Raw genomic sequence first — 25861 nt, forward strand, 5'->3', positions numbered from 1 at the left:
GTCAGATGTGTCAGATTACATTACTACCCTCTCAGAAAGGCTTCCCATTACATTTACGATAAAATTGAAACTCCTCACTCTTGTGGACACTGATTCCTCTCTAATCTCATTTTCTGTCCCTCCACTGTGCTCAGTTTGTTCCTGACACACACTGGTCATCTTTCTATTACTTGAATCTGCAAGATGTGTTATTTCCATAAGGCCTTTGCGGCTATCTTCCCACTGCTTAGAACTCATCTCTTCCACATATTTATATATTTGTGTGCATAACTCCGTTACTTCAGTTCTTTGTGCACATGTCACCTCAGAGAAGCCTTCCTTGATTCCTATCTAAAATGACTTGTCAAACCACTATCCCCTAAATATTTTTTATCTTTATAGCAGTTAATATGATATATTAGTTAGTTTTTTAAATTGCCTGTCTCTACTTTTAGAATGTAAGTTCTAAAGATAAACATTTTTATTTGGACTTGACTGTACCCCCAGTGACTAGAACAGTGACTAACATGGTAGTTGCTCAAATATATATTGAATGGAAGAATGGACAAATCTATTGTCATAATGCCAACTACCCCCTGTGCTCTGACTTTTAAACATTCTTTTAAAAATGACATAAAATTACAAAAATTTACTCTTTTTGGTTATGGCTATACTCTGACTTTTAATTCTACTTCTCTATTCCTGATTTCTTTTCCGAATATCAGTTCTCCCCTTGTAGCTTTTTTTTTGAACAAATTTAGCTTCCCTAATTGTCATTCTGATTCCCTCAAACTCTATTAAAATTTAATTCAACAACAAAATCCATCTTTAAAATTTTTTTAAAAAAATCCAAAACAAATGAACTGTTCTTCTAGAATTAGATTTCATAAGTTATATTGGTGGCTATCCATTTGCTCATCTAGTAACCTCTTCATTCTCTTTAGCTTCTTCCTTCCCCCACTCTATCCCATGCTGCACATACATGCTCAGTTTTCTCCCGAGTTTTACTTACTGTATTTGTCTCTGAAATCTCTTCTGTCCTTTTCTGCTTTCCTTTGGTCCCAGTCATCTTTGACCTATACTGATAAGATACTCTTTTTTTCCTAGAATTTTCCATCTAATATTTTCTTTTTAAAAATATTTTTATTAAAAATACAGCTAACATACAATATTATATTAATTTCAGATGTACACAGTTTTTCAACATTTATATACCTGAAGAAGTGATCACCTTGATAAGTCCAGCAACCATCTGCCACCATACGATGCTATCACAATATTATTGGCTATATTCCCCATGTTGAACATTACATCCCCATGACTTATTTGTTTTATATCTGGAAATTTAGACCTCTTATTCCCCTTCTCCCCCGCTTTTAAATTTATCAATTATAGTTGACATTCAATATAGCATAGTGGTTAGACATTTATATAATTTCAGAAGTGATGTGATATTCTTTTAACCTGCCTTCTTATCTTTGTGCTCTCATGCCTTCTATTTTATCTTCATGTTGCTACCAGGGTTGTCCTTATATTTTTCACAGAGTCCTGATTGCAGGCTTTCATGGCTGTTATGGCTGCTTTAATGTCCTAAGGGACTCAGATTCATTCTTTCTGTTGTACCATCCTTAGCAAGTGTTTCTTCTTGAAAGATTCCTGATGGTCCATGATTACTGCTGGTTTCTAGCTATGTTGCCTGTGTTTTGTCAGGAAGAAGTGAGAAGAGCAAAAATATCAGTGAACCCCCTTTTTAAGAGTATTCTAGGAATCCCAAACAAGTGATTCTTCCTAACATCACTTAACAATGCTTAGCTGTTGGGAGTCTGAAAAAGTATTTTCATCAGTCACTCGCTTTTAGTGAGGTTCTGTTAGTAAAACAGAAGGAGACGATGGATTCTGGGTAAGAAACCAGCAGTTTCTGCCATACCTGTGTTCAGGCTCCTGAGATGCTTTCATGGTCCCAACTTACCACTTACTGCTTTGCTTCCAGGCTTTTACTCAGGCTTTTCGTTCAGCTTTGTTTCCTTCTTTTTCTACCTGGTTACCTCCTACTTGCTCCATAAGATCGGATTAAATATAAACTCTCAGGTATAATTAAATGCAACTCTTAGGTGTTGAAAAAATTCCTTTTTCTGGTTACCTCAAGCACTTGAATAAGTGAGCAATTATAGGATACAAGTCAGAAAGAAAAGTAAAATAAAAAATTTGACCTGGAAGCAAACTGTAATGTTTGATATTCCTTCGTGTTTCCCTAAACAAGAAGTGTTACCTTTTTATATGTACTCTAAACCTTTTTCTCCTTTCTTATTTTCCATATTATTTATTTTTTTAATTAAATTTATTGGGGTGACATTGGGTAGTAAAATTATGTAGGTTTCAAGTGTGCATTTCTATAATACATCATCTGTAATATTGCATCGTGTGTTCACTACTCAGTGTCAGTTCTCCTTCCATCACCATATATATGACCCCCTATCTTTTAAAGGTTAATTGTGTCAAAGAAGAAGCATCAAGATATTGTGGAAAAGAAAAGGATTTGATGAAAGCATATTTATTCAGGTAAACTATTATTTTAAGTATGATAGACAAATATAAAGCTGTACTTCTAGAATACTCAAGTATATAAAATATCACTAAGACAGAATAAAGATGTATTCAGTGGGGTGTCATATGAAGCTTAACAAAGATAGATTTATTATCTGCACTTTAGCTTCCTTATCTATAAAATGAGAAAAAATAATACCTCACAGGGTTGTTTTGAATATCACATGAGAATCTTAAGTAAACTCCCACTATAAATGCCCGGTAAATAAGCACATAGGAAAGTTAGTGTTCTGTGTAGATATGTCAGGCCCATATTCGGGTGTGAAACATACTTTATTTTTGAGGGATCTGCCAATGTTCAGATTACAGATTCCTCTGCACTTGTGTCTGCCAATCTGTCTGAGGTTTCTCAGATTCTTTCCTCAAACCCTTGGGATTTGGCCTGGGAAGTGAGAAGAGATCCTGTCTCCTCAGGGACCTACTGCTGAGGATGCTTCTTTCTCTCTCCTACTTGTCTTCTTCCCAGCCCAGTTTGGGGAATCTGTGTGTATGTGTGACAGGGAGGTTGATAGGAAGCCCTGTTTGGACTCACGTTTTTTTCCAATCTTTTTGCTAAGCCCAGGCCTAAGCTTTTCAAAATCCAACATAGTTATTGAGTGTACCTTTAATAAATATTTGCGTGAATATTGTGGCCAGTACTCTGGTGCATGAGATAATAGACACAGGCTCTAACATCAAAGAACTTATAGCCTAATATATTAGAGGAACAAGTAAATTGGATGCTAAGGAAATATTTCTGTAATACTTTTTTGAACTTTTTACAGGGGCAACATATTACTCAGAGAATTCCCTACTGATACCTTGTTTGATGTGAATGCCATCATTGCTCATGTTCTCTTGTGAGTACATCCACTTCTTTACTTATTATTTATCTAGACAACCACAATCCGTTAAAATAGTTCAGAGTTTTAACATTGCATTTGTAGGCATCAGTTTCATACAAATTGCTAGTCTGTCTGTCCACATAGGGGATCTAAAATTTCTTAAATGGCAAAGGATACATAAACCAGTAGATACTCTGTAAAAATAGGAGATAACACAACATGGGTCATAGTATTGCTTTTCTTTCTTTTTAAAGATTTTATTGGGGAAGGGGAACAGGACTTTATTGGGGAACAGTGTGTACTTCCAGGCCTTTTTTCCAAGTCAAGTTGTTGTCCTTTCAACCTTAGTTGTGGAGGGTGCTGTTCAGCTTCAAGTTGTTGTCCTTTCAGTCTTAGTTGTGGAGGGCACAGCTCAGCTCCAGGTCTAGTTGCCGTTGCTAGTTGCAGGGGGCGCTGCCCACCATCCCTTGCGGGACTCGAGGAATTGAACTGGCAACCTTGTGGTTGAGAGCCCACGCTCCAACCAACTGAGCCATCCGGGAGCTCAGCTGCAGCTCAGCTCAAGGTACCGTGTTCAATCTTAGTTGCACGGGGCGGAGCCCACCATCCCTTGTGGGACTCGAGGAATTGAACTGGCAACCTTGTGGTTGAGAGCCCACTGGCCCATGTGGGAATCGAACCGGCAGCCTTCAGAGTTAGGAGCATGGAGCTCTAACCGCCTGAGCCTTCAGGCTGGCCCCTGCTTTTTGCTTTTGATTATACCTGTGGAGTGAGATTTTTATTAGTTAAGAAGCTCATCTTTGCTCTTCTGACTAGGATTTTTAAAGTGCCTAGCGTCTTTCTCACCGAGCCTGATTTTTTCTAGAGGCTATAGCTCTGTGCCTGCTCAGTAAGTGCAGAAACAGTTCAAATAATACCAGCACATACCTGAATATTTACTGAGAGAGCGTGAGTGAATCTAATTTAACTTCCTGGTATGGAGTCTTTCGGCCTGGGATCAGGCCTCCTTGGGGTTCATTCCTGCAGTCTCCCTCTGAATGAAGTCTAGTATTCTCTTTGCTGGCAGCGTTAGGAACTAAGATTTGTTAAGGACATGAGTTTACATGGACTTTCCCAGTTTAAATTGTTGTAGGTCTATTGTCCACTAAGACGTTTGCTGACATTATCTTTTTTTTCTGCTGGTCTGCCCTCTTTCTTCTTTACTCCAACTGGATTCCCACAAAGATAGGGTAAAAGTTAAATTATAGGAAACTCAAAATTTATAGGTGAAAAGTCATATTTATCACTTTGCAAATAGACACATTTAAACGTTCCAGTACTAATGCTACAGTAATGAAAGGTCTTTAAGAAATCCCTGACAACTAAGGGTCCCAAATCCTGCAGACTAAGAAGCCAATTGTAAGGAATGAAAGAGGGTCTTTAAGAAGGAATTCCAAAGACCCTTAGAAGCCCTTTCCTGGGACAGAGAAGGGGTGGCTGTCTTGAGGTTGGGGATCATAAAAAGTTTAGCAAAAAGTCCAAGTAGTAGATATAATATTTGTTTTACAATAGATACCTGATGACTGTCTTTGACCTAGAAGTGAGGGCGAAAAAACAAATAAGATTCTTTGAGGGATGGGGGAGGGGCGACTGAGGTTGTCTTGAACAAGTTTTAACAGCAAACATCCGCCTTGGGCAACCTGATAACAAGGTGGTCTAGAAACAATTGGGCTTTAGATGTGGAGAGGCCATCAGTTCTGGGGACCCTGTTTTCTGAGTTGGCCAGCCTGTGGGGCTTGTGTTATGCCCTCCTGCTGTGGTGGTATCCTGTTCCTTGTGCTGTACTAATGTTGACTTATAGAACACTAATTCCACAAAGATTATTCCCCATGTTTCTGCTATATGCCAGATACCTATTCGGTGCTGGGGATACAAAACAGAATAGGATGTGGCTTCTTTTCTCTAGGAATTGAGCATTTTGTTGCAGAGACAGATATATAAACAAAATATTATGTAATAAGTAAAATATAAATATGTATGCATACGGGCTTACAGACCCACAGGGTAGGGAATAGTTATTTATGTTTAGAATGAAAGTGGATATTTACTAAGAGGGCTTCCTGGAGGAGGTGACACTTGGGATGAGTCTAAAAGGATAAATAGGAGTTTGCTTGTTGAAGAAATGGAAAGTGGGGAAAGCAGAAAGAACTGTGTGAGCAAAGGCATGGAGGTTAAAATAGTTTGGAGGGCATAGTTTTTACTGGAGTATGAACTATGAAGCAGGAGATGAGGGCGGGGATGTAGGCATGGGGTCAGATGAAGGGGTTTTTGTTTACTATGCGAAGAAGTTTAGGCTTTTGGGTGAGGAGTCCAGCTCCAGGTCAAAATCCTTGTGTCATTTTTCAGGCTTGACCATAGCTAATTACAAGGCTTTGCCTGGCGGGCTACATGGGGAAAGGTGCGTTGTCCACATCGTACTTGGATGCAGTTTTCTAGAGAAAATAGAGGTGAAAGACTCAGGACCCTCCCTCTTCCCAGTCCCTTAGGTCGAGCGTGCTGGTATGTACACCTGCATTTCTAGCCCAAGTCTTTATTCAGAGGCCTCATTACCAGGGGCCTCGGCTGAGGTACCTCCCAGGTACTTCTGTCAAGACCTCCTTATTTCTACTCTGACTCAGTCTCTTTCCACTCCTAGCCCTTCCCCCTTTCCTTAACCCCAGCTGACAAGTCCATATAGAGTCAGGAGCCTTTTGTTTGTGCTCCTTGGGGTGAGATGATTCCTTGCATCTGTGCTGTGCCCACCTGACCCTCGCCTGGGGACTGTTCCATGGCAGGGAAGGGAATGGAACATTCTGGAGCCGGTGCCTCCCTTTTTGCCTCTTGCTTGCACTGTTGCAGTAAATGAATAAAGGCTGGATTGTTGCTTTTAGTTTGGCTTGCTGTCCTTAATGACCACTACAATGCCTGATTGCTCAACAGAGGGTCATAGGCAGCACGTGACAGTGATCAAAATAGTGCCGGAGAGCTCTTTCTAGTGGATGTGACAGATTTGTGGGGTCCAAGCACACAGAAACTATTGTGTGGCCGTTGCACAATCTAGGTAAGTAGATATAGCAAAAAGGGGATTTTCTTTTTAATGCTTATGAAGTGAAATTAACTGGACTTGGTAATACTTAATTTGGTAACAATCAGCAATACTGCAAATTTGAGTTAATTCCTGATACCTTCTTTTCCACCTCACTGTACTCCAAATTCTATCTGATTACCATCTGAAGTAAGCCAGGAAGAAGAGCAAATTTACAGAAAATAAGTCTAATTTAACAAGTCAAATGCCCCTCATACCTATCTCAAACAGCTGTAAGAGTTTGAGCCCCTAAGGAGTACAGATCTGGGTGTGTTAACATATGGGTCATCTGGGGAGTGTTCTAGAACAACACCAACACTTAAGGGAAGAAGAAACTGAGGCGGGATAGGGCGGGGGTGGAATAAAGGTCAAGTAGAATTCCAAAGAGGCAATGTCTTCATTTTTGTTTAAAATATAAGAAAACTGACTTGTGAAATGCAGTATTTTAAAAAAAAAGTTCAATAATGGTACTTTGAATGTTGAAGAACTGGGCTAAATAGGGTATTATGTCATCGCTACGTATACCTTGCAAATTACCATGAGGAAAAAAAGTGCCATTCAATCTGGCATCCTACTTTATGTGCTAAATCCATTAGTTTGAAATACCCAGTGTCTGGCAAGCAGTTTCTGTCTGGTGCTCTTTGCAGTTGTATACTGTTCCTAGAAATGGGACTGAACTGTTGCTTGATATCTTTTGCCCATTTTTCTGTCGTTTTGTACTTTATTCTTATCAATTTCTAGGCACTCTCTTTATATAAAGGAGATACAAAGTGTACATCCCTCCCCAAGTTTGTCATTTATCTTTGAAATTTCCCTTTTTTGTTCTTTTAAAAATTATCTGGTCAAATTTATCTTTTCTCTTTTGATTTTTGAATTTTAAGTTGTACCAAGGTCTCCCTTATGCCATTGTTAGGAGTGAATTCACCTCTTTTTGTTTGTTTTTTAATCAATAGACATTGTTTTTAGAGCAGTTTTAGATTTATAGAAAATTGAGCAGATGGTACAGAAAATTCCCATATACTTCCTTTCTCCTCTGTACTCAGTTTCTCCTTATTGTTTTTATTTTATTTTTTTGTATTAGTTTCAGGTATACAAAACAACGTAATGAGTAGACATTTACACTCCTCACAAAGTGATAACCACCCCAAATCTGCTAACCCTCTGACATTGTATACACCTGTTACTATACCATTGACTATATTCCCTATGCTATACTTTACATCCTGGGACTATATACATGCACATACATATATATTTAATTATATTTGACATTCGTTTCCCCTTGTTGTTAGCATTCAGCTTTAGTGTGGTATGTTGTTACAATTGATGAACCAATATTGACACATTATTAACCAAAGTGCCTATTTATATTAGGATTCACTCTTTGTGTTATATAGTTTTGAGTTTTGACAAATGCGTATATATAAAGTGCTTATCTTTTTCTCTGCAATGTAAACAAATCCTTGCTTGGGGCAGGAGAGAAAGGTCTCTACCTCTAAATATTATAAGCCTTTGGCTCTGGGGAAGATAAAAAAGGTTTTATTATACTTTGGCTGGATCCAGAGCAAAGGAGAATGCATAGAATGTGAATAAGTGGAGAGAATCTCCATCCATGTGTCATGCCAGTTTTCATCTTCAGGAGGCTTAGATTGTATAGGAACACAGAAATCCAGGGAGGGTTGTCTTCTAACAGAGGCGTATATAAATATATATTTATGGCATATGTGTATATGGCATAAATATTTCAAGGTTTCACAAGAAATTAATAATATTGATTTACAGGAATGGCATGGGGAAGCTGGGATGGGGGAGGGAGTTGTTGGTAGACTTTGCACTCGTCAACTTTTTTGGTACTATATAAAAGTGTTACCAATTTGCAAAATAAATTAAATTTAAATTAAACATAAGAATTTGGGTTTATAGTCTAAAAATCCTTAGCTCTGTTTTCTAAAGTATGCATACCATGTTTCCCCGAAAATAAGACCAGGTCTTATATTAATTTTTGCTCTAAAAGATGCATTAGGGCTTATGTTCAGGTGATGTCATCCTGAAAAATCATGCTAGGGCTTATTTTCTGGTTAGGTCTTATTTTCAGGGAAACACGGTAGTCAAAACTGGTAGAATTGATTGGTTTGATAACTGAGGAAAATTTTACTCCCATCTTCTAGGTAGATTAAGAAGGGTAATATTTAGAAAAAGAAAGTTAAAATAACAACTAATCTTTATTTGTTGATTGAGAATACCATATATCTCACCACTCCGAGGCAAGTCAGTTAGAGATGTAAGTCATTATAACCTCAAATGTGATTGGATGGTTGTATGATAAATGAAGTCTGGATTTATTGAGCATTTGAGTCCCCCTATTCCTTATCTTTCATCGTGTGATCTGACCACTTTATCTTTTCTGATTGCTAGTTTTTCTCATTTATATATTATAATTGCAGCCTTATGAGATTATTATGAAGATCAAATAATATAAAAATACATTGTGGGTTTTACCTGGTGCTCTTTGTTAGTTGCCCCCCCCCCCTTTTTTTTTTTTTTTTTGGTATAAATGCAGGAAGTCTCATTTTACAATAAATAAAAAAAAATTCAAATTCTACCTATGGTTCCGTTCACACACAGCACTAACAGAAGTGAGTTCATGTGAATTCATGCTGTGACAGTTGCTTGTGGTATTTGCCAGCAGTTGCAAAGAAAGGCCATTCTTCTACCCATTGTTAACTCCTAAAAATCACCCAATGATGCAAAAAGGAAAGATTATCCAGTACTGTAAGAAAGTGAAATCTCATTAACTCTCCGTAAAAATGTGGTGCATGGTATTCTTGTGACAATATTTTGTCAGAAAATGGAAGGTTTCTTTCCTTTTAAATTAACACACTACTTATAATAATATGGCCTTCAAATATTGTAAGAATTATTCTCAGCAATCATAATCTCTGCTAATATTTTATTCTTTAACACATTATTGCCGAGCCTGGGTATTGAGTCTTCAGGTGACATTGCTTAGAACCTCTGAGGAAAACTGCTCTTAGATGTAGCTTTCTCTAAAACTCCTAAACTGTGCTCATGCTGGTCCTTTCTTAATAGGTTTTGAGCTACTGCTCATTCTTTTATCTGTATAAGGTTTGTTCCTACAATGTTGTCAGATGGGTTCCTGTTTGATAGTGACATACTTTTTTACTGGGAAATTGTAATAAAAAAATCACTCGTCTTGAATTTGAATTCCTCACAGCTCTAGTTAATTGGTAGTAATGATTATATCTCCATACTGCCCTTTTATACAAGGTCCTTCCACCAGTACATAGCACCGTGCATGGCATACATTAGGTTATCAAAAATTATTGGATTGGTGATGAATGAATTTGGAAGCTTCATTCTTTTGTGTTAAAAATAGGAGGAATAGAAATCTTGTGTTATAAGCCCATTAGATTGTTTTTGGTGATAAGAATTTTATAAGTAAGCCAGTGGGAGAATATACTCCTATAATGTATGACAAAAAGACAAAGGCTGATGTTTGTGAACTTTATTATTTCTTGTACTTTTTCCTCCCCCTTTCTTCCGCCTCCCCCCACTCTGGTTCAAGCAGTTGTTTCTCAGTCTAGTTGTGTAGGACACAGTTCCCTGGCCCAGGCTTGCGCTGCCCCCTGGCTGAGGACCCACCCCAGCCCCATATTTCTTGTACTCTTAATTCACATTTCAGAGGTGGCTTCTACCTGCTCGTTTTCTTTTCTTTCTTTCTTTTTTTTTTTAACTGTATTCATTTAGAAAATGCTTAATAAAATACTTTGGGATATTTCATTTTATACATGGATGTGACCAGTCACAATATAATTAATTTAGATAGAAGTAATTTTTCTGTCTCTGTGTTGTTCTCCCCACTCCCCATTTCTTTCTTTCCTTTTGTTTTGTCCTAGGGATTTTGCTATGGCACAATGAATGTAACATTTCCTTTTTATTGAGTGTTGTAGAATTTGAATAATGACAAATTTTTTTCTGAAAAAAAAAAAAAAAAAAGCTGAACAGCCTGCTATTCTAAAAGCAGGGTCACAAAGACTTTTTGGTTCCTTTTTTTTCTGACACCTACTCAGTTCTTGGCCATTTATCTTCTGTATCTAATGGCTGTGATAGGAAAGTCTCCGGAAAAGCATGCTAAGGATAAGGAAGGCCTTTCTGTGGCAGAAAGAGCTCCCAGGTCAGAGCAACCCCAGGCAGCTTTACATCATTAGAGCAAGAAAATCCCAAGGCAGACTTTTCTTTAACCCATTTCTGTCAGCATTTCTCCTCTTTGCGACTGGAGTAAAGGAGCACAGGCTTGTGCAGTGGATCCTAGAGATCCCTAGATGTGCCCATATTCTGGAAGTTAACATTAAAAAATATATTAAAGTTAGAAAGCCATTGGGAAAAATCATAGAGATCATCAGATTATGAATGTCATTAGTTTTGGTTATTATTACCTCATGGATAATGACGACTTAATGAGCTTTGAGACTTTAGGCAAGGCAATGTCTCTAAACCCCATGACCTTATCTGTAAAATGGAGTTAACGATAATACCGATCTCAGATGGTTGCCATGAAAATTAAAGAAAACATAGCGTATTGCTGAGAGTTCTTAGTTATAAATCCCAGAATCTGGGTCTGACCGGCTTAAAAAGGATTTGGAGCAGATATAGGAAATCTCAGGCTCACTAGAAAAGCTGGAGAACTAGACTCAGAGTTTATACGGCTCTGAATTATAGTCAAGATCATGACACGAACTAGCCTGGAGGGGACTGCTGCATTACTGTTGAGTGTTGGATGCCACAGCTTGCATCTCCCGTACTGGGGCTGTCATCAGCACTGGTGCATTTGAAGCCAACTATTGCTGCTACCATGTTTCCCCGAAAATAAGACCTAGCTGGACAGTCAGCTCTAATGCATCTTTTGGAGCAAAAATTAATATAAGACCCGGTCTTATTTTACTATAATATAAGACCAGGTCTTATATAATGTAATAATGTAATATAATATAATATAAGACAGGGTCTTATATTGATTTTTGCTCCAAAAGACGCATTAGAGCTGATTGTCTGGCTAGGTCTTATTTTCAGGGAAACAGGGTATAGCTTCTTGAAATAATTCTGCACTGTTCCCAGTTCCTTACATCACGAGATCCTGGTCCAAAATGTCAGGCAAGTGATTCTGGGTCATTAGCTATGCTTTGCAGCAAGGAACTTGGGAAAGCAAAGTTTACCATGATATTAGCTTTTGTGAGGGCACTCTGTCCTTTTATGAGGTGGGCTTGGCCACCACGAAGACTTAGAAAACCAGGCAAAAGAGAAGAGTTCAGAGCTGGGCAGTCTCCAAACTGATAAACTGCCACTAATAAAATGCTTAGTACTATGCCTGACATGTGGTAGGTACCCCCCTCCCCCGATGTGGGCTTTTTAAATTTATATTTGCCAGTCTTTATCTGAGAAGAAAGTGAGGGAAATTTCTTCTCCCAGATTTGATTTTTGAAGCACACAGATCCAAGCTGCTACAGCTTCATTAGGTAAATGGGTGGATAGAATTTCTAAGGTTAGAATTTACATGGAAGTCCAATTAAGTTGACTAGATGGCACCTCCCAACTGTTTTGAAGTAACTTAACGTAATTCTGGACTATTTAGCCAAAATGTATAAGCAACCAATAGCCCAGATTGCCACCGAGACTCCCTTACCTTTCATTAGCTGCCTCCCTTTCCACCTGGTTTCCCATTTACAAGAGTGTAATGTAGTTTAAAAGTCCTGGCCTTAGTCAGAAAGCCTGGATTGGAAGCTCAGCTTTACTAGTATGATCTGGTGCAGGTCATTTAATGCCTCAGACTGTTAAGTGTGTATGTGTTTTCAATAAAGATTATTCTAAGATTATCTTTGAAGGTTTAAATGAAAACGTGAAAATATATAGCACATACAGTAGTTAGTACTGCTCTGTAAATATTTCTTTAAAAAATAAAACAAGAGCCCTGGGAATTGTAAAAGATCAAGTTTTACATTTCCTTTAAGAAGTTGAAGAAATTCGTAATAAATAAGGCAATATTTAAGCCAATTTAATTTAGGTCAGCAGTTTCAGGGTGTCCATGAAATTGCAATACTTGTATAATAATACTAAGACATTATTTATTATTTGCCTTTTTCACTTTCATTCTCTCGTGAATGTAGTTTCCAAAGGCTATATGTGTTGTGTGATGTCATAACAAATTGCAGAAACAGATATAAAAATCCAGCTGTCTTTTATTTAGTCCAATATTAAGGAGATTTGCAAAAATGTAAAACAATGCCACTCTTCATTGAATTTTTCTGTTGGAAAATTTAGGTTTTTTTAAAATAAAAAGTTATTTATATTAATATACTATATAATGTTTGTTATTTTAAAAAGAATATTTTAAAATTCTGTTTTAATTTTTATTTTGGCAACTATTGGTAGATGTAACCTACATAAACAAAAGCTCTTTGAGGAGCTCAATAATTTTTAAGGCTATAAAGTTATCTTGAGACCAAAAAGTTTTAAGAACTGTAGCATTAGTGGAAAGTGCCATGTTTTCCATAAGAGGAAACCATGCTTGACTGACTTGCTGGAGATAATTGAGTCAACCTTTTTTTATTTAAGTATGTGGACTTGGAACAAGGTTCGAGAATCCTTAAAGTTTGACTAACACACACACACACACACACTCTCTAAATGAAATGAGTTGTTAGAAAATTTATATAAAAGTAGAAAATAAAGATTCTTTTGGATGAAGAAATATGATCAGTTAGTCTCATTTACATGTTGAAAAGATGGTTTGGAAGAATTAAGGTCAAGTTGAAAAATCACTGAACTAGGAGTAAGAAGACCTGTTTTGTGTTGTCCTGTTCCTGGCTCCTTGATTCGATAAATGTATTTTTGAGTTAAGTAAGCTTTTCAGTGTTTTGAACTTGCATTTCTTCATGTGAAGAATGGGAATAAATAATTCCCTACTTTTTCTTTTACTCATTCAAGAACTATGCACTGATTACTTCAAGTGCACTAGGCTCTGTTCTATGTTACTATGAATATAGTGATACAATATGCAAGGTCCCTGCCTCACACAAAGGTAACAGTTGAATGAGAGAGGTAGGGATAAACAAGTAAATATGTAAGCATTTATAAATTGTGGTAAGTACTATGAAGGAATCAAATAGTATAAAATAAAAGAGGAAAATGCTACAGATGTACTTATGTAGGCAGATGTACTCTCATACATCTACAGATGTACAGATATACAGATGTACTACAGCTACAAATGTACTCTCATACATCTCTGAGACCAGATGTATGAGAAGGAATAGCTTTCAGCAAAGAGAATGGTATGTGCAAAAGCCCTGATGTATACCTAAAGTGTGGTAGACATGAGGAATGGTAAAATAAAATGAGGTTGGAAAGTAGGCAAGGACTAGGTCATGCAGGGCCTTACAGGCCATGGTAAGAGGCCTGCAGTTTAGATGTTCAAAGGGCTAATGTGTTGAAGCTGAGAGATTTGTAAGGGATTATTTGGCCAGAGTAGGATGTTATCAAATACAGTTTAAATATATTGAGGTGGTCATGATGGAGAATGAGCACCATTTCTCACAACTATCCCTGGTGATGTTCTTAGGGACAGACTAATGATTTAGAGAGTGATTTTAATTTAGTTTTAAAATGCTTAGGTTCTCACTACATTTTTTTATTAGGTTCTTTAATTCACTCAATAAGTATATATTAAGTAACTAAATTTATATCAGCTTTTTCTTCTAATTACATTCTGTGTTTATTTTAGTGCTCTTCTTTTTAATGAAGTGAAATATGTTACCACCCTGGAACGCCTTCAGAATATAGAAGACACTCTGAAAGGAAAAGCAAACATTGCATTTGCATATGTCAGAGCCATTGGAACACCAGGTATTTATTAACTTTTACTTTGATCTTTGCTGTGCTTTTGTGCTTGTGTGAGTATGTTGAAAAACAAAGTAGTTTATTTTGACCACAATCTTCATATTTTAAAATATATTTAAAGCATCTTTATATTATATTTTCTGTTTTTTCAAATGGGCCACATAGTATAGTAGTCAAACAAGAACTCTGGTGCTCTAGACTCTGCCTATGTTAGACTGACTCCCTGTTCCATCAGTTACTTATAGTATGACCTTGGACAACTTCCTTAATCTGTTTCATAATCACTAAGATGGTGAAAATAATTGTGCCTACCTTTAGTGTTACTGTGAGGACCCAGTAAGTTGAATAGTTAAAATGGTGTCTGGTGTATAGTAGCACTCCGTAAGTGTTAGCTACAACAGTTTTTATTTCCTTACAATCTTCATGATACATGGTTTAGTAGTTTATAGTATTCAGTAAATATTGTTGACTCAGTGACTTTCTTTTTAAATATTTTTGTATTTGCTGTTCATGACATTTGTATTCATTTTTCAAAAATCTAATTTTGACAGCATTACCTTGAATGTTAATATCTAATTTTGTCATAAAGAAGTCTATAAACACGTCATGAACAAATTATAGTTATGCTTTCAGGATTTTTACTTGTTAATGGTTATAATTTGACCATGTTAATATAAAATGTTGTTAAAGAGATTTTAAAAATTGCGTATGCTCTATGAAAGAACATCATTTATTGGAAATATTAATTTTTGTAAGCATAAAGCTTAGTGGCTACACTGCATGCCAGTGAACTTAATACACTTGTAAAATAATACTCCACAATCATCCTGTTGTTATTTACTTTTCAGGAACCTCAGCTTATTGTATTTTGTCCAGAGTTTGTAATTGTAATCAATGAGAGGGATGAGCTATCATCGAGGGCTTACACTGCCATGGTAGAACCGGAACACCCTGACTTATATTAACAAGATCAATCTGACTTCTATGTTTGGAATAGACTAGAAGGAGCAATGGTAGAGTAAGGGAGAAAATTAGGAAGTTATTGCAGTAATGCAGGCACGAGTAATGTTTGGCTGTTTAGGCCAGAGTTTTAGCAGTAGAGATGGCAATACATTTTAATTTTAGTATTTTGGATGTAGAACTAACTGAATTTGCTAACATATTGGATGTGGAGTGAGAGAGAAATAGCAGAGACAAGGATGAGTCTGGGGTTTCGGCCTGAGCCACTTGAAAGGTGAAATTGCTGATAATTAATGAGAAAGACTGGAAATAATACAGTTCGCAGAGGAAGCTCTGGAATTCACTATTGGACATCCTACTTGTGAAATATCCATTAGACATCTAAGTAGAGATATCAACAAGGTAGTTGGATATTACTAGTCTGTGTTTTATGGTAGGCATACAGACTAGGGATATACATTTGTGAGCTAAACCTATGAGACCAGAAGAGATCATGAAGGGAGTGAAGCTAAATGAATGGGAAGGAGAAGACTCAACTCGATAGATACTTCAGCATTTACTGGTCAGTGAGGTAAGAAGGAACCAATAAAGGTGACAGGAGGAATAGCCTGTGTGGTAGGAGTGTCTGGCAAGCAAAGTGAAGACAGGGTTTTAAGGAAGAGATAAGAACAATTGTGTCAAATGATGCTGAAAGGCTAATTAAGATAAGAACTGCCAAGTGGCCATTATGCTTGTGATGTGGATTTATTGGTGAAGTTAACAAGTGCAGTTTCTATAGAGTGGTAGGGGTAAATGCCTGATAAGAGGAAACAGGTAGAAAGCAATTGGAGACTGTGAATATAGAGACTCATTTGAGAAGTTGTGCTATTAAGGGAAAGAGAAAAATGGGTCAGTGAAAAATTTTTTAAGAAGCATTTTTGTATGTTGATGAGAAAGATCCAATAGAAAAGGGAAAATGTGTCATGTATGGAAAAGAGAATTACTGGAGCAACATCTTTGAGTAGACAAGAGGGGTGGTTCTTTTCTGGGAACACAGAAAGTTCATCTATGGTAATAGGAGGGAAGAGAGAGAGTATAGGCATTAATTAGGTTAGTGGGTAGATATGGTGCTGGGAACTTGTGGGAAATTTTTTTTAATTGGTTATATTTTCTCAATGAAATAGAAATAAAGTCATCAGATAGTTTGAGTAGAGAAGAGATTAGTAGTTGTTTAGGAGGCCTAGACATAAAGAATGGTTGCTGGACAACAATAATACTTGATGTCAGTAATTGTAAAGTGAGACCATTGGTATGGTGATACTAGCAGGTTTTTGTTTTCTTTTTCTTTACTCTAGCCGTGTTTACTTTTGTGGGTATAAGTACAGAATATTTGATTTAACCTGGATTGTGTTTTTAGCCAGATGGGCAAGGGAGTAATTATAAAGATGGACCATGGAATTTAAGCTGGGTTAAGAGGGAAGGGAGAACCTGATGGGGGTGACTGACAGTGACAAATGGTAGGATTATAGGTCCTGGAGGGTTAGAATTATGTCCTAGGCAGAGTGACCTAGTTGGATGGGTGTGTGTGTGGTGGGGGGTGATGCTGGAAATTGAGATTATGGAGGAGTTTGCAGTAATTAGTAATTACAAGGCCTGCAGTGGGACCATAGCAGTGAGTGGTTAAGGTAGGGTTGAAGAAAGCTCATTCGCATCTATAAAGAAGGCCCAGGACTGAAAAGCTAGGATTTTGAAAGGATCATCTATGGGGATAATAAAATCACCAAGGATTATGACAGGAGTGGTATTGGAGAAATTGACAGTGTGACAGAAGCTAAAATATTTGTGTAGTGAGGGGAAGTGACCCCAGCTGGGGTGGTAGATGACCCCAATAAGGCAGAGTGGTGAGTGGAATAATCTGATGATACGTAACATAAGTGGTAGGAGGTTAGGTAGGGCAGAGGAAGGTAACTGCCAGGAAATGACAGTGAGGAGAAAAGGGAAAATAAATTATGAAAAGGAGGGAATCTTCAAAGAAGCACTTTAAGAAAATTTCCCAGAACTAAAGAATTTGCGCTTCTAAATTGGACAGGGCCCATTGAGTCCCAGCATAATGGATGCATGTAGAACCACAATGAAGCATCTCATTTTGAAATTACAGAATATTGGGAACAAACATTCTAAAATCTTCCAAAAGGAAAAAAATGAGCTTGCAGTTAAAGGGTCAAGAATCAGACTGGCATTGGACTTCTCAATTGTAGCCCTAGAAACTGAAGAAAATGGAGCAATCCTTTCAAAATTCTCAAGAGAAATGACTTGAACCTTGAATTCTGTACTCCATTATAGTTAGTTATGAAAGTAGAATAAAGACACTTCCAGAGAAGTGGTAGGTCGCAAAAAATGTGTATTCCTTATGTACTGTCATAGGAAGATGCTAGAGAATGTGAGCAAGAGGGCAAGTCAATCAAGAAAATATGGGTAACAGGACAAAGGACCTATCCCAGGAGAGAGAATGAGAGATTCCAAAGATGATGATGAAATGAGTTCTCAGGATAAAAGTGGTGGAGCAGGTCAAGTAGTAATAGTCCATGTTGGACATTTCTGCAGAACTGTCTCCAAGAAAGGAATTGATAGGATACCTGATGTATTTGAAGTATTAAGAGGGTTAGACAACTGTGGAAGAGTTTAGGAATAAATTAGGAAGAAATCTACACAAAAATAAAAAAGAGGTATAACTATAGTGGAAAAAAGTTCAAAAAAGGAAAAGTGTTCGTTTTATACTGTATGGCTCATTTGTAAATAGTATTTACTGAGTCATAACAATGTAAATACTGACTAAGGATCTAATAAAAATTGGGCCTATGTTGGGAAAGAACAGAGGGGATAGAAATATGTACATTTGTGGAATGGGGTTTTGGAAAAGAGCTAGTTTATCATCATAGTGAGAAGTCAGTAGATAATATTAACACTTACAAAATTAGGAAATAAGAGTATAAGAATGTCATTTAGAGACTTGGAGGTAAATACCCTCCAAAAAAAACAGTCAAAGAGTTGAAAGTATTTGTCCCTTGGAAATTAGAAATGGGGTGGAAGGTAGAGAAACTGTTGTTTTTCTTAATATGCCTTGTAGAATGATTTTTCTCTTTAAACTGTATTGAAAAATAAGTTGATTAAAAAAATAACTAAGCCAGAAACAATACAAGACATATATAATATAAAATATACAAAAGTTGTATGGTAGATTCGTATTCTCTTCCCCACTTCTAAGGAAGAATGTATTTCGTCGTAGATTTTTCGTATGTTACACTCGTATTCTCAAGCATAACTAATTTTCTACTTCCTCTTACTTCTTCTCTTACCTTGAGTAGAATAGACTTTTCATAATTTCTTTAACTACCTGTATTTTCACCACTGGAATCCCTACAAAGGATTTTTTTCTTTAAATATGATGAGCATAAAATGGTGTAGGCAGTATTCAGAAAAGAAGTTTATGTAGAATCACACAAGCTAACTCCTGTCTCCCAACTCTCTTATCTCTTCTTCAGAGCACAGGGCAGTCATGGAAGCTGCTTTTGTGTATGGGACCACATACCAGTTTGTCTTAACCACAGAAATTGCCCTTTTGGGAAGTATTGGGTATGTATCAGAGGCATAAGTCAACAATTGTAAGTTCACTTATTTCACATTGCTTGTTCAACATTTCCATTATACTTTCAACAGCGTGGATTTGTCTAAGAGGAATCATAAGCAGATGTGAACACATAAATGAAACCTGAAATCCCCTTCATTACTGTCATCTGTACTGAGGTCTGGAAATGAATTTATGCAGAAATGATTTTAGACTAAGGTGAATGAAGATAATGTGGATAAGCCACAGGATGTGATCCTGTGAGTGGCCAAGTGTATTTTAGGAATAGATCTTCCACAGTGATGAGATAGGTGATAAAATAACAGCTTTCATAATTAACCTCCAGAAATTCTTTCTGAGAGTACTGTAAGTTACTCTGTCATAATAATCTTACATATATGTAAGTACAGTTTTTGAACGGAATATTTTAGGTATTTATTTATCATTTTTAGCCTACTTTCCAGCTTACAATTTTAGGTAGAGGCCTTCTTTTGACTGTTGTCTGGGAAACCTAGGGTTAAAGTTTTTCTTTTTTTTTAAAATTAAAGTTTATTGGGGTGACAATGGTTAGTAAAGTTACATAGGTTTCAAGTGTACAATTCTGTAATACATCATCTGTATATCACATCGTGTGTTCACCACCCAGAGTCAGTTCTCCTTCCATCACCATATACTTGATCCCATTTACCCTCATCTACCACTCCCCTCCCCCTTTATTCTCTGGTATCCACTAAACTATTGTCTGTGTCTATGAGTTTTGTTTCTTTCTTTGTTTGTCTTTTTCCTTTGTTCCTTTCAGTTTTATATTCCACATTAGTGAAATCATATGGTTCTCGACTTTTTCTGTCTGATTTATTTCGCTTAGCATAATAATCTCAAGATCCATCCATGTTGTCGCAAATGGCACTATTTCAACTTTTCTTATGGCAGAATAGCATTCCATTGTGTATATATACCACATCGTCTTTATCCAATCATCTATCGAAGGACACTTTGGTTTCCATGTCTTGCCCACCGTAAATAAAGCTGCCATGAACATTGAAGCACATGTATCTTTACGGATAAATGTTTTCAGATTTTTTGGATCACTTTAGTACTTAAGGACACAAGGAATAAACAGTGTATTTTAAAGTCTTTAAGACTGGCTTTAAAATGCTCTTCAGGAAAATGAATTCAAAGCAAGGCAAAATAGTGATTGTGTGACCTTTTTATGCCATGCAAGAGTTTTTAATGAGTCCTCTTGCCGACCTCTCAGAAAATAATGATTATTTGATGTACCACACACAATTATTTAATCCCAGACATTTTACAACTTTGTAAATTTAGAGGTTAGTGCATAAAAAACTAGTAAAATGAAATGATTTTTTGGGGGGAGTGTGGAATTGGTAGGCAGAAAATAAAGTTCCTGTAGAGAAGTCATGTGTTTATTGCTCTGTATAACAACCACCATTCCTTTTCCATTAGTCTCTTCTTATTGAACTGTCACTCTGCTGGTTCCCTCATTAATGAGTTAAATAAAACTTTGATGCATGTTTACTCTGTATAAGAATTAATGTTTTTTAACAATTTGAGAGTTATGCTGATAGTACCATAAAGCTTTACTGTAAGTAGTCTCAAGATAAAATAAGCAGTCCTTTGGCCAGCTACTTTGTTACTCCCAACTGCCAATTTCCCATTTTGGAATGGGGGGAGTCTTGTTATTCTCCATGCCATGGTGATTCTGTTTGTGGCCTCACAGTTTCTCTGAAGGTTAGTTGTTTGTACTTTCTCTGCGTTACCAGCTTCTTTATTTTTCAGGTAATGAATAATTGCAAATAACAGTGACATGCTTAAAACACAACAGGTGGTTATTTATTGACAGGCTATATCTAGGTCCTATCATTTACCTTAAACATCCTGTTGAGCAAAATATAAATACAAGTATATATATATATATGCTAACCTATGACTAAACACAGTAGTGTTCTGAAAGGTTTTTTGCTTTCCTCCATTTTTAAAATGGGAATTAAAAAACGTACAGTTACCTGTTTTTCATATACTTTTGAGTATATGATATATTGAACATATTTGAAGTCTCATTCATTCATGGATAACAAGATGGTGAGTGGTGAGGACTGATGTGACAGGAAGGCCTGTGAATTCGAATACAGGAGTCCTATGACATCATTTCCACATGAGGTAGTTGGCTGTAACTTTGGGTTGTCTCCTAATGGGGGAGAGTTGAATGCGCTTTTTTTCTTTCATGTGTTCATTCTTTAACAAACATTTATTGAATGCTTTCTATGTGCTAGGCACTATTCCAGTTGCTGGGGCTATAACACTGGACGAGACTTGTATGTTATATAACTTTGGGCCTAACTGTGTTTGAAATTACATGTCAGTTAAAAAGGTGTACGAGGTCTGACAATTAAGTTCACGAACTTGCCACTGTGTGCTTATATTGGCAGCACTGTACAAACAGCTCAGTAAGGTTTCATAACCTTGGTATGTCAGTGTCTCAGCTCTGTTCGTGTTGATGTGTGGCGGTGTCTTGCTGAGTGTGTTCATCATTGTTGTGTGTTTTTGTGTGATGTCACAAGAATGTCTGAGCTTGAATTAGAGCAACAAACAAACATTCAATATCTTGTTAAACTTGGCAAGAGTAGAAGTGAAATGAGAGACATGTTAGTCCAAGTTTATGGGGATAATGCCATAAAGAAAATGTCAGTGTACAAATGGATTAAATGTTTTTCGGAGGGGAGAGAACGTGTCACTGATGAAGAGCAATCACGGTGGCCAGTAATGAGCAGAACTGACGAAAACATTGCAAAAATTCATCGAATTGTGCGTCAAAATCGTTAGCTGACTGAGAAGCATAGCAGACCAAGTAAACATTGATAGAGAAACAGTTATGAAAATCTTAACTGAAAATCTTGTACACCTGAAATCTATGTAATTTTACTAACAATTGTCACCCCAATAAATTTAATAAAATTAAATTAAAAAAAAAAAAAGAAAATCTTGGCATGAAAAATGTATGTGCAAAAATTGTCGCGAAGGAGGTCACCAATGAACAAAAGTAAAGGAGAGTCAAATTTTGCCAAGACCTTTTGGAAAGGCAAGATGATATTTTAGGTTGTGTTATCACTATGATGAAACATGGGTGTACCAATACAACCCTGAAACAAAGCGTCAAAGTGCACAATGGAAGTCAGCCAGTTCTCTACAACCAAAAAAGTTCCGTCAGTCCAAATCAAGAGCCAAAATGATGTTGCTAAACTTTTTTGATAACAGAGGGATTATTTATTATGAATTTGTACCAACTGGACAAACAGTTAACCAAGTTTTGGAAGTGCTGAGAAGCCTGCGTGAAAAAGTTAGATGAAAATGACCTGAACTTTTTGCCAAAATTTCATGGCTCTGGGATCATGACAATGCATCAGCTCATACGGCACTGTCTGTGAGGGAGTTTTTAGCCAGTAAACAAATAACTGTATGGAACACCCTCCCTACTCACCTGATCTGGCCCCCAAAGACTTTTTTCTTTACCCAAAGAGAAAGGAAATATTGAAAGGAAGACATTTTGATGACATTCAGGACATCAAGGGTAATACGACAGCTTTGATGGCCATTCCAGAGAAAGAGTTCCAAAATTGCTTTGAAGGGTGGACTAGGCACTGGCATCAGTGCATAGCTTCCTAAGAGTAGTACTTCAAAGGTGACCATAGTGATATTCGGCAATGAGGTATGTAGCACTTTTTCTAGGATGAGTTCACGAACTTACTTGTCAGGTCTCGTATATTGACAGATAGTAGAAGAGGTAGCATGCCATAGCGACACCAGAACTTTCTGCTACCTCCCCATATTCCCTTCTTAAAGAATCTGTGTATAGTCCAAGGAGGGTGTTCCCCTCATTCCATACATATCAGTCAATTAAATCAGAGGTGACTACCCTGACCTAGGGCCATTGGCTTACCTGAGCAATGAGATCCCCTCTCCCAGGAATTTAGAATTGGGCATAGGAAAACTGGATTAGACATTGTTGTGGCTCACTTGCTCACAGGAATGTTTTGTCCATGTAGAAGAATTGTCTTTACAGAGAGTTGGAAGTTGAAAAGTCTTAATGGCAAAAGGAAGGTCTCTGAACTCTTACTCTTTAGATCCCTACATTTATTCTCTGATCCAATTACTTGAATTTCCTTGTATTATGTGAGATACTCTTCTAAACTTCCAGTTAAGTGTTTTTTTCTCCATGCCCCTTTTTGGTTTCTGTTATATATAACCAGATGATCTCTGATGAACTTTCCAACATTATTATTTCAGAGCTTATGGTACAAGTTTCTGCCTCAGCTGGGCCTCCTGCTCTCAATACTTTCCTTCCAGTTATATGTGACTATTTCTGGTTCCCCTCAAAATGTTATGTTCTTTGTGCCTTAGCTATATTGTTTCTTTTGTCTGAAACACCTATTTGTCCTATCTTCTTGGAGAAGTCTTTCTCTCCATTACTGTTCTTAATCTCTGCGATGATCTCCCTAAACCCTTTCTTTCCTTCTGCTCCCAGTTTGAGGCGGAATGAAATATATCTTTGTTTCTCATAGCATTTTGTGTATTATAGCATGTGTAAACTACATTTTAATTGTTTTACTAAATATATCTCCTTTAAGCCCCTCATGGACCTGACTTATTTCATTCATCTTAGTCTTTTGTGTTTTAGCACAGGGCCTACCACAGAGTAGGTATTAAGTAAATCTTTGAGTGATCATTTCTTTAATCATTGAATCTATTAGAAATTACTTTATAATTAAATTGAAATCAGTGAATATTGGACCTGAGTTTAAGATGTATCAAAAAGTAAAATAACATTTAAAAAATAAAAATTTGCAGTATTTTGCCAAACCCTACTAATGCTATATGGAGATTTTTTTAAATACCATTTTAATTTTGGCAAATCTTACCCACTGTAAGTTTATTTTTGAATTTTCATATCGAAGGGAATGCCAAAACTCAAATTATAGCCTTATTTGCTTAGTTTTGTAATATTTCAGATACAAATTTACCAACTCCCACAAAGTGTCACATGGTTTCTATCTTAAGGCATGTTTTGGCTGAAGTTTATTCAAAACAGACTTGGATTTAAATTAAACCTAGAAAATTTGTTACAAAGCTTTATTTAGCATAGCTCTAGAAAAACTATATATGAAGATAATCTTACTGTATGTACTCAAGGTGACAGCCTTTTATTCTTTTAAAAATTATGTAGACCTGCCTGTAACCTAATTTAGAAGCTACCATATGAAAGAATTCAGAAAAATAATTGCTTATATAACTCACATGGTTTGTTAAAAGTATTAAGGTTAATTTTTTTAATATTCTATATCCTCTTTTTTTTGCCTCAGCCCATTTTATTTTAATGTTATACTTTTTTAGGCTTTCACTAAAACAGTAATTCAAAAGAATGAGACCTAAGACAAAGAGATTTGTTGTTATGTCTTTCTGGCTGGTAGAAGGATCACACATTGAACTTCAAGTGGGTCTTGCCCTAATTTGTAATTTGCAGCACAGAGGATATAGAATATGCACATCTCTACTTTTTTCACTGTAAACCAGTCCTGGACTTGACGCAGCAATGTAGAAGAACACTAATGGAACAGCCACTGACTACACTGAACATTTATCGATTTATTAAGTCAATGGAAGCACCACTGCTGGTATGTGTCTTATTTTAATATATTAGATAACTCATACATTAAATTTATTAAGTTTTGATTCATAGATATGCATTCTACTTAGATGAGCTATATATCTTTTCCCCTTTCCTTGGACATATGTCTTTAATTTAGGGGGGTTCAGGAGTAGTTCTTTATTAAAGGTAGAATAGAAAATCGACTATTCATAAAGTGATATTTTAATGTCTTGAAGTATTGTTATATTGAAACCCAAATAAAGCCTTGTCTAGTGGAAATATTCTGTGGTAGTTATAATGAACTGTGACCACTCTAAAATCACCAAGACCACATCATGGTCAAGAAAAGACCCCTCTTATAAATATTTTCATCACTATTTTAAAAGGTAGTAAATATTGGAATTACTATAATATTTCTGGTGCTCCACTTTCCTTATAAGCCTAGAAGAGTTTTATAGAGACCCAGTAAGTGATGGTGATCAGCAGAATTTTCTCTCCGAAAGTTTGAAGCGTTATCCTGAGCATGTGTAAGATCTTCAGTAGGCCTTTCACTCAGTACATCCTTCTTAAATAAAAATGGTGCATGTGAATTACATAAATAATCCAAACAGTACAGCAAAGTATAAAGAAAATAATTTTTTAAAGCCACCTAATCGCATCACTCAGAAATGAACTATTAGATGACATCACATCAGTCATCTGTACCATAAAGATACAAATAGAGAGATGAATGGATTAATGGACATATATTGCATTAGCTACTGTATAGTAAGAAGTATTATATTTAATCTTACTTGAATTTAATAGAAGAAAAAGAAACTGATATCAAACTAGAGGGATTATGGAACTTTTGATAAATCATTTCTTCAGCATTACAAGGCTCTTAGGGAAATATTGTCTTAAGTGTTGAAAATGATTATGAAAAACATTAAGAAATTAAAATCATTTTTTTTTTAAATGACATGTTTTCATTTTAGATAGTATTGATTTAAACCTTGATGTCAGCCTAGAAAGGCTTGGCAGACCAAGGAGCAGAGAATAGTAGACTCAGTGTTCCTCAGGGTTACTTAAGATCCCCAGAAAGAATCTTCCAGTCTTCTGCTGGAGGACAGAAGTCTGGCTGTTAGCATTCTGGAAACTCAGCTGTTCCTGAAGTCTCCCCAGATTTCTCCTGGTATGAGTTTGCTGCTCTCATGGAGTTGGGAATCTAG

General features: G+C 36.5%; 1 protein-coding gene across 5 annotated transcripts in view; it reads left to right on the plus strand.

Moving 5' to 3' along the window:
- TXNDC16 (thioredoxin domain containing 16) overlaps nt 1–25861 on the plus strand; it is a 77331-nt gene that overhangs the window by 13164 nt on the left and 38306 nt on the right. For all 5 annotated transcript variants that reach the window (XM_019725701.2, XM_074327473.1, XM_019725700.2 and 2 more), the window contains exons 5-9: nt 2465–2538; nt 3348–3422; nt 14309–14430; nt 18906–18996; nt 24525–24675. In XM_019725701.2, the coding sequence (XP_019581260.2) occupies nt 2465–2538; nt 3348–3422; nt 14309–14430; nt 18906–18996; nt 24525–24675 (513 nt within the window). The remainder of the gene's footprint in view (nt 1–2464; nt 2539–3347; nt 3423–14308; nt 14431–18905; nt 18997–24524; nt 24676–25861) is intronic.

This window comes from Rhinolophus sinicus, linkage group LG03 (genome assembly GCF_036562045.2).
Source record: "Rhinolophus sinicus isolate RSC01 linkage group LG03, ASM3656204v1, whole genome shotgun sequence".
Lineage (NCBI taxonomy): Eukaryota > Metazoa > Chordata > Mammalia > Chiroptera > Rhinolophidae > Rhinolophus > Rhinolophus sinicus.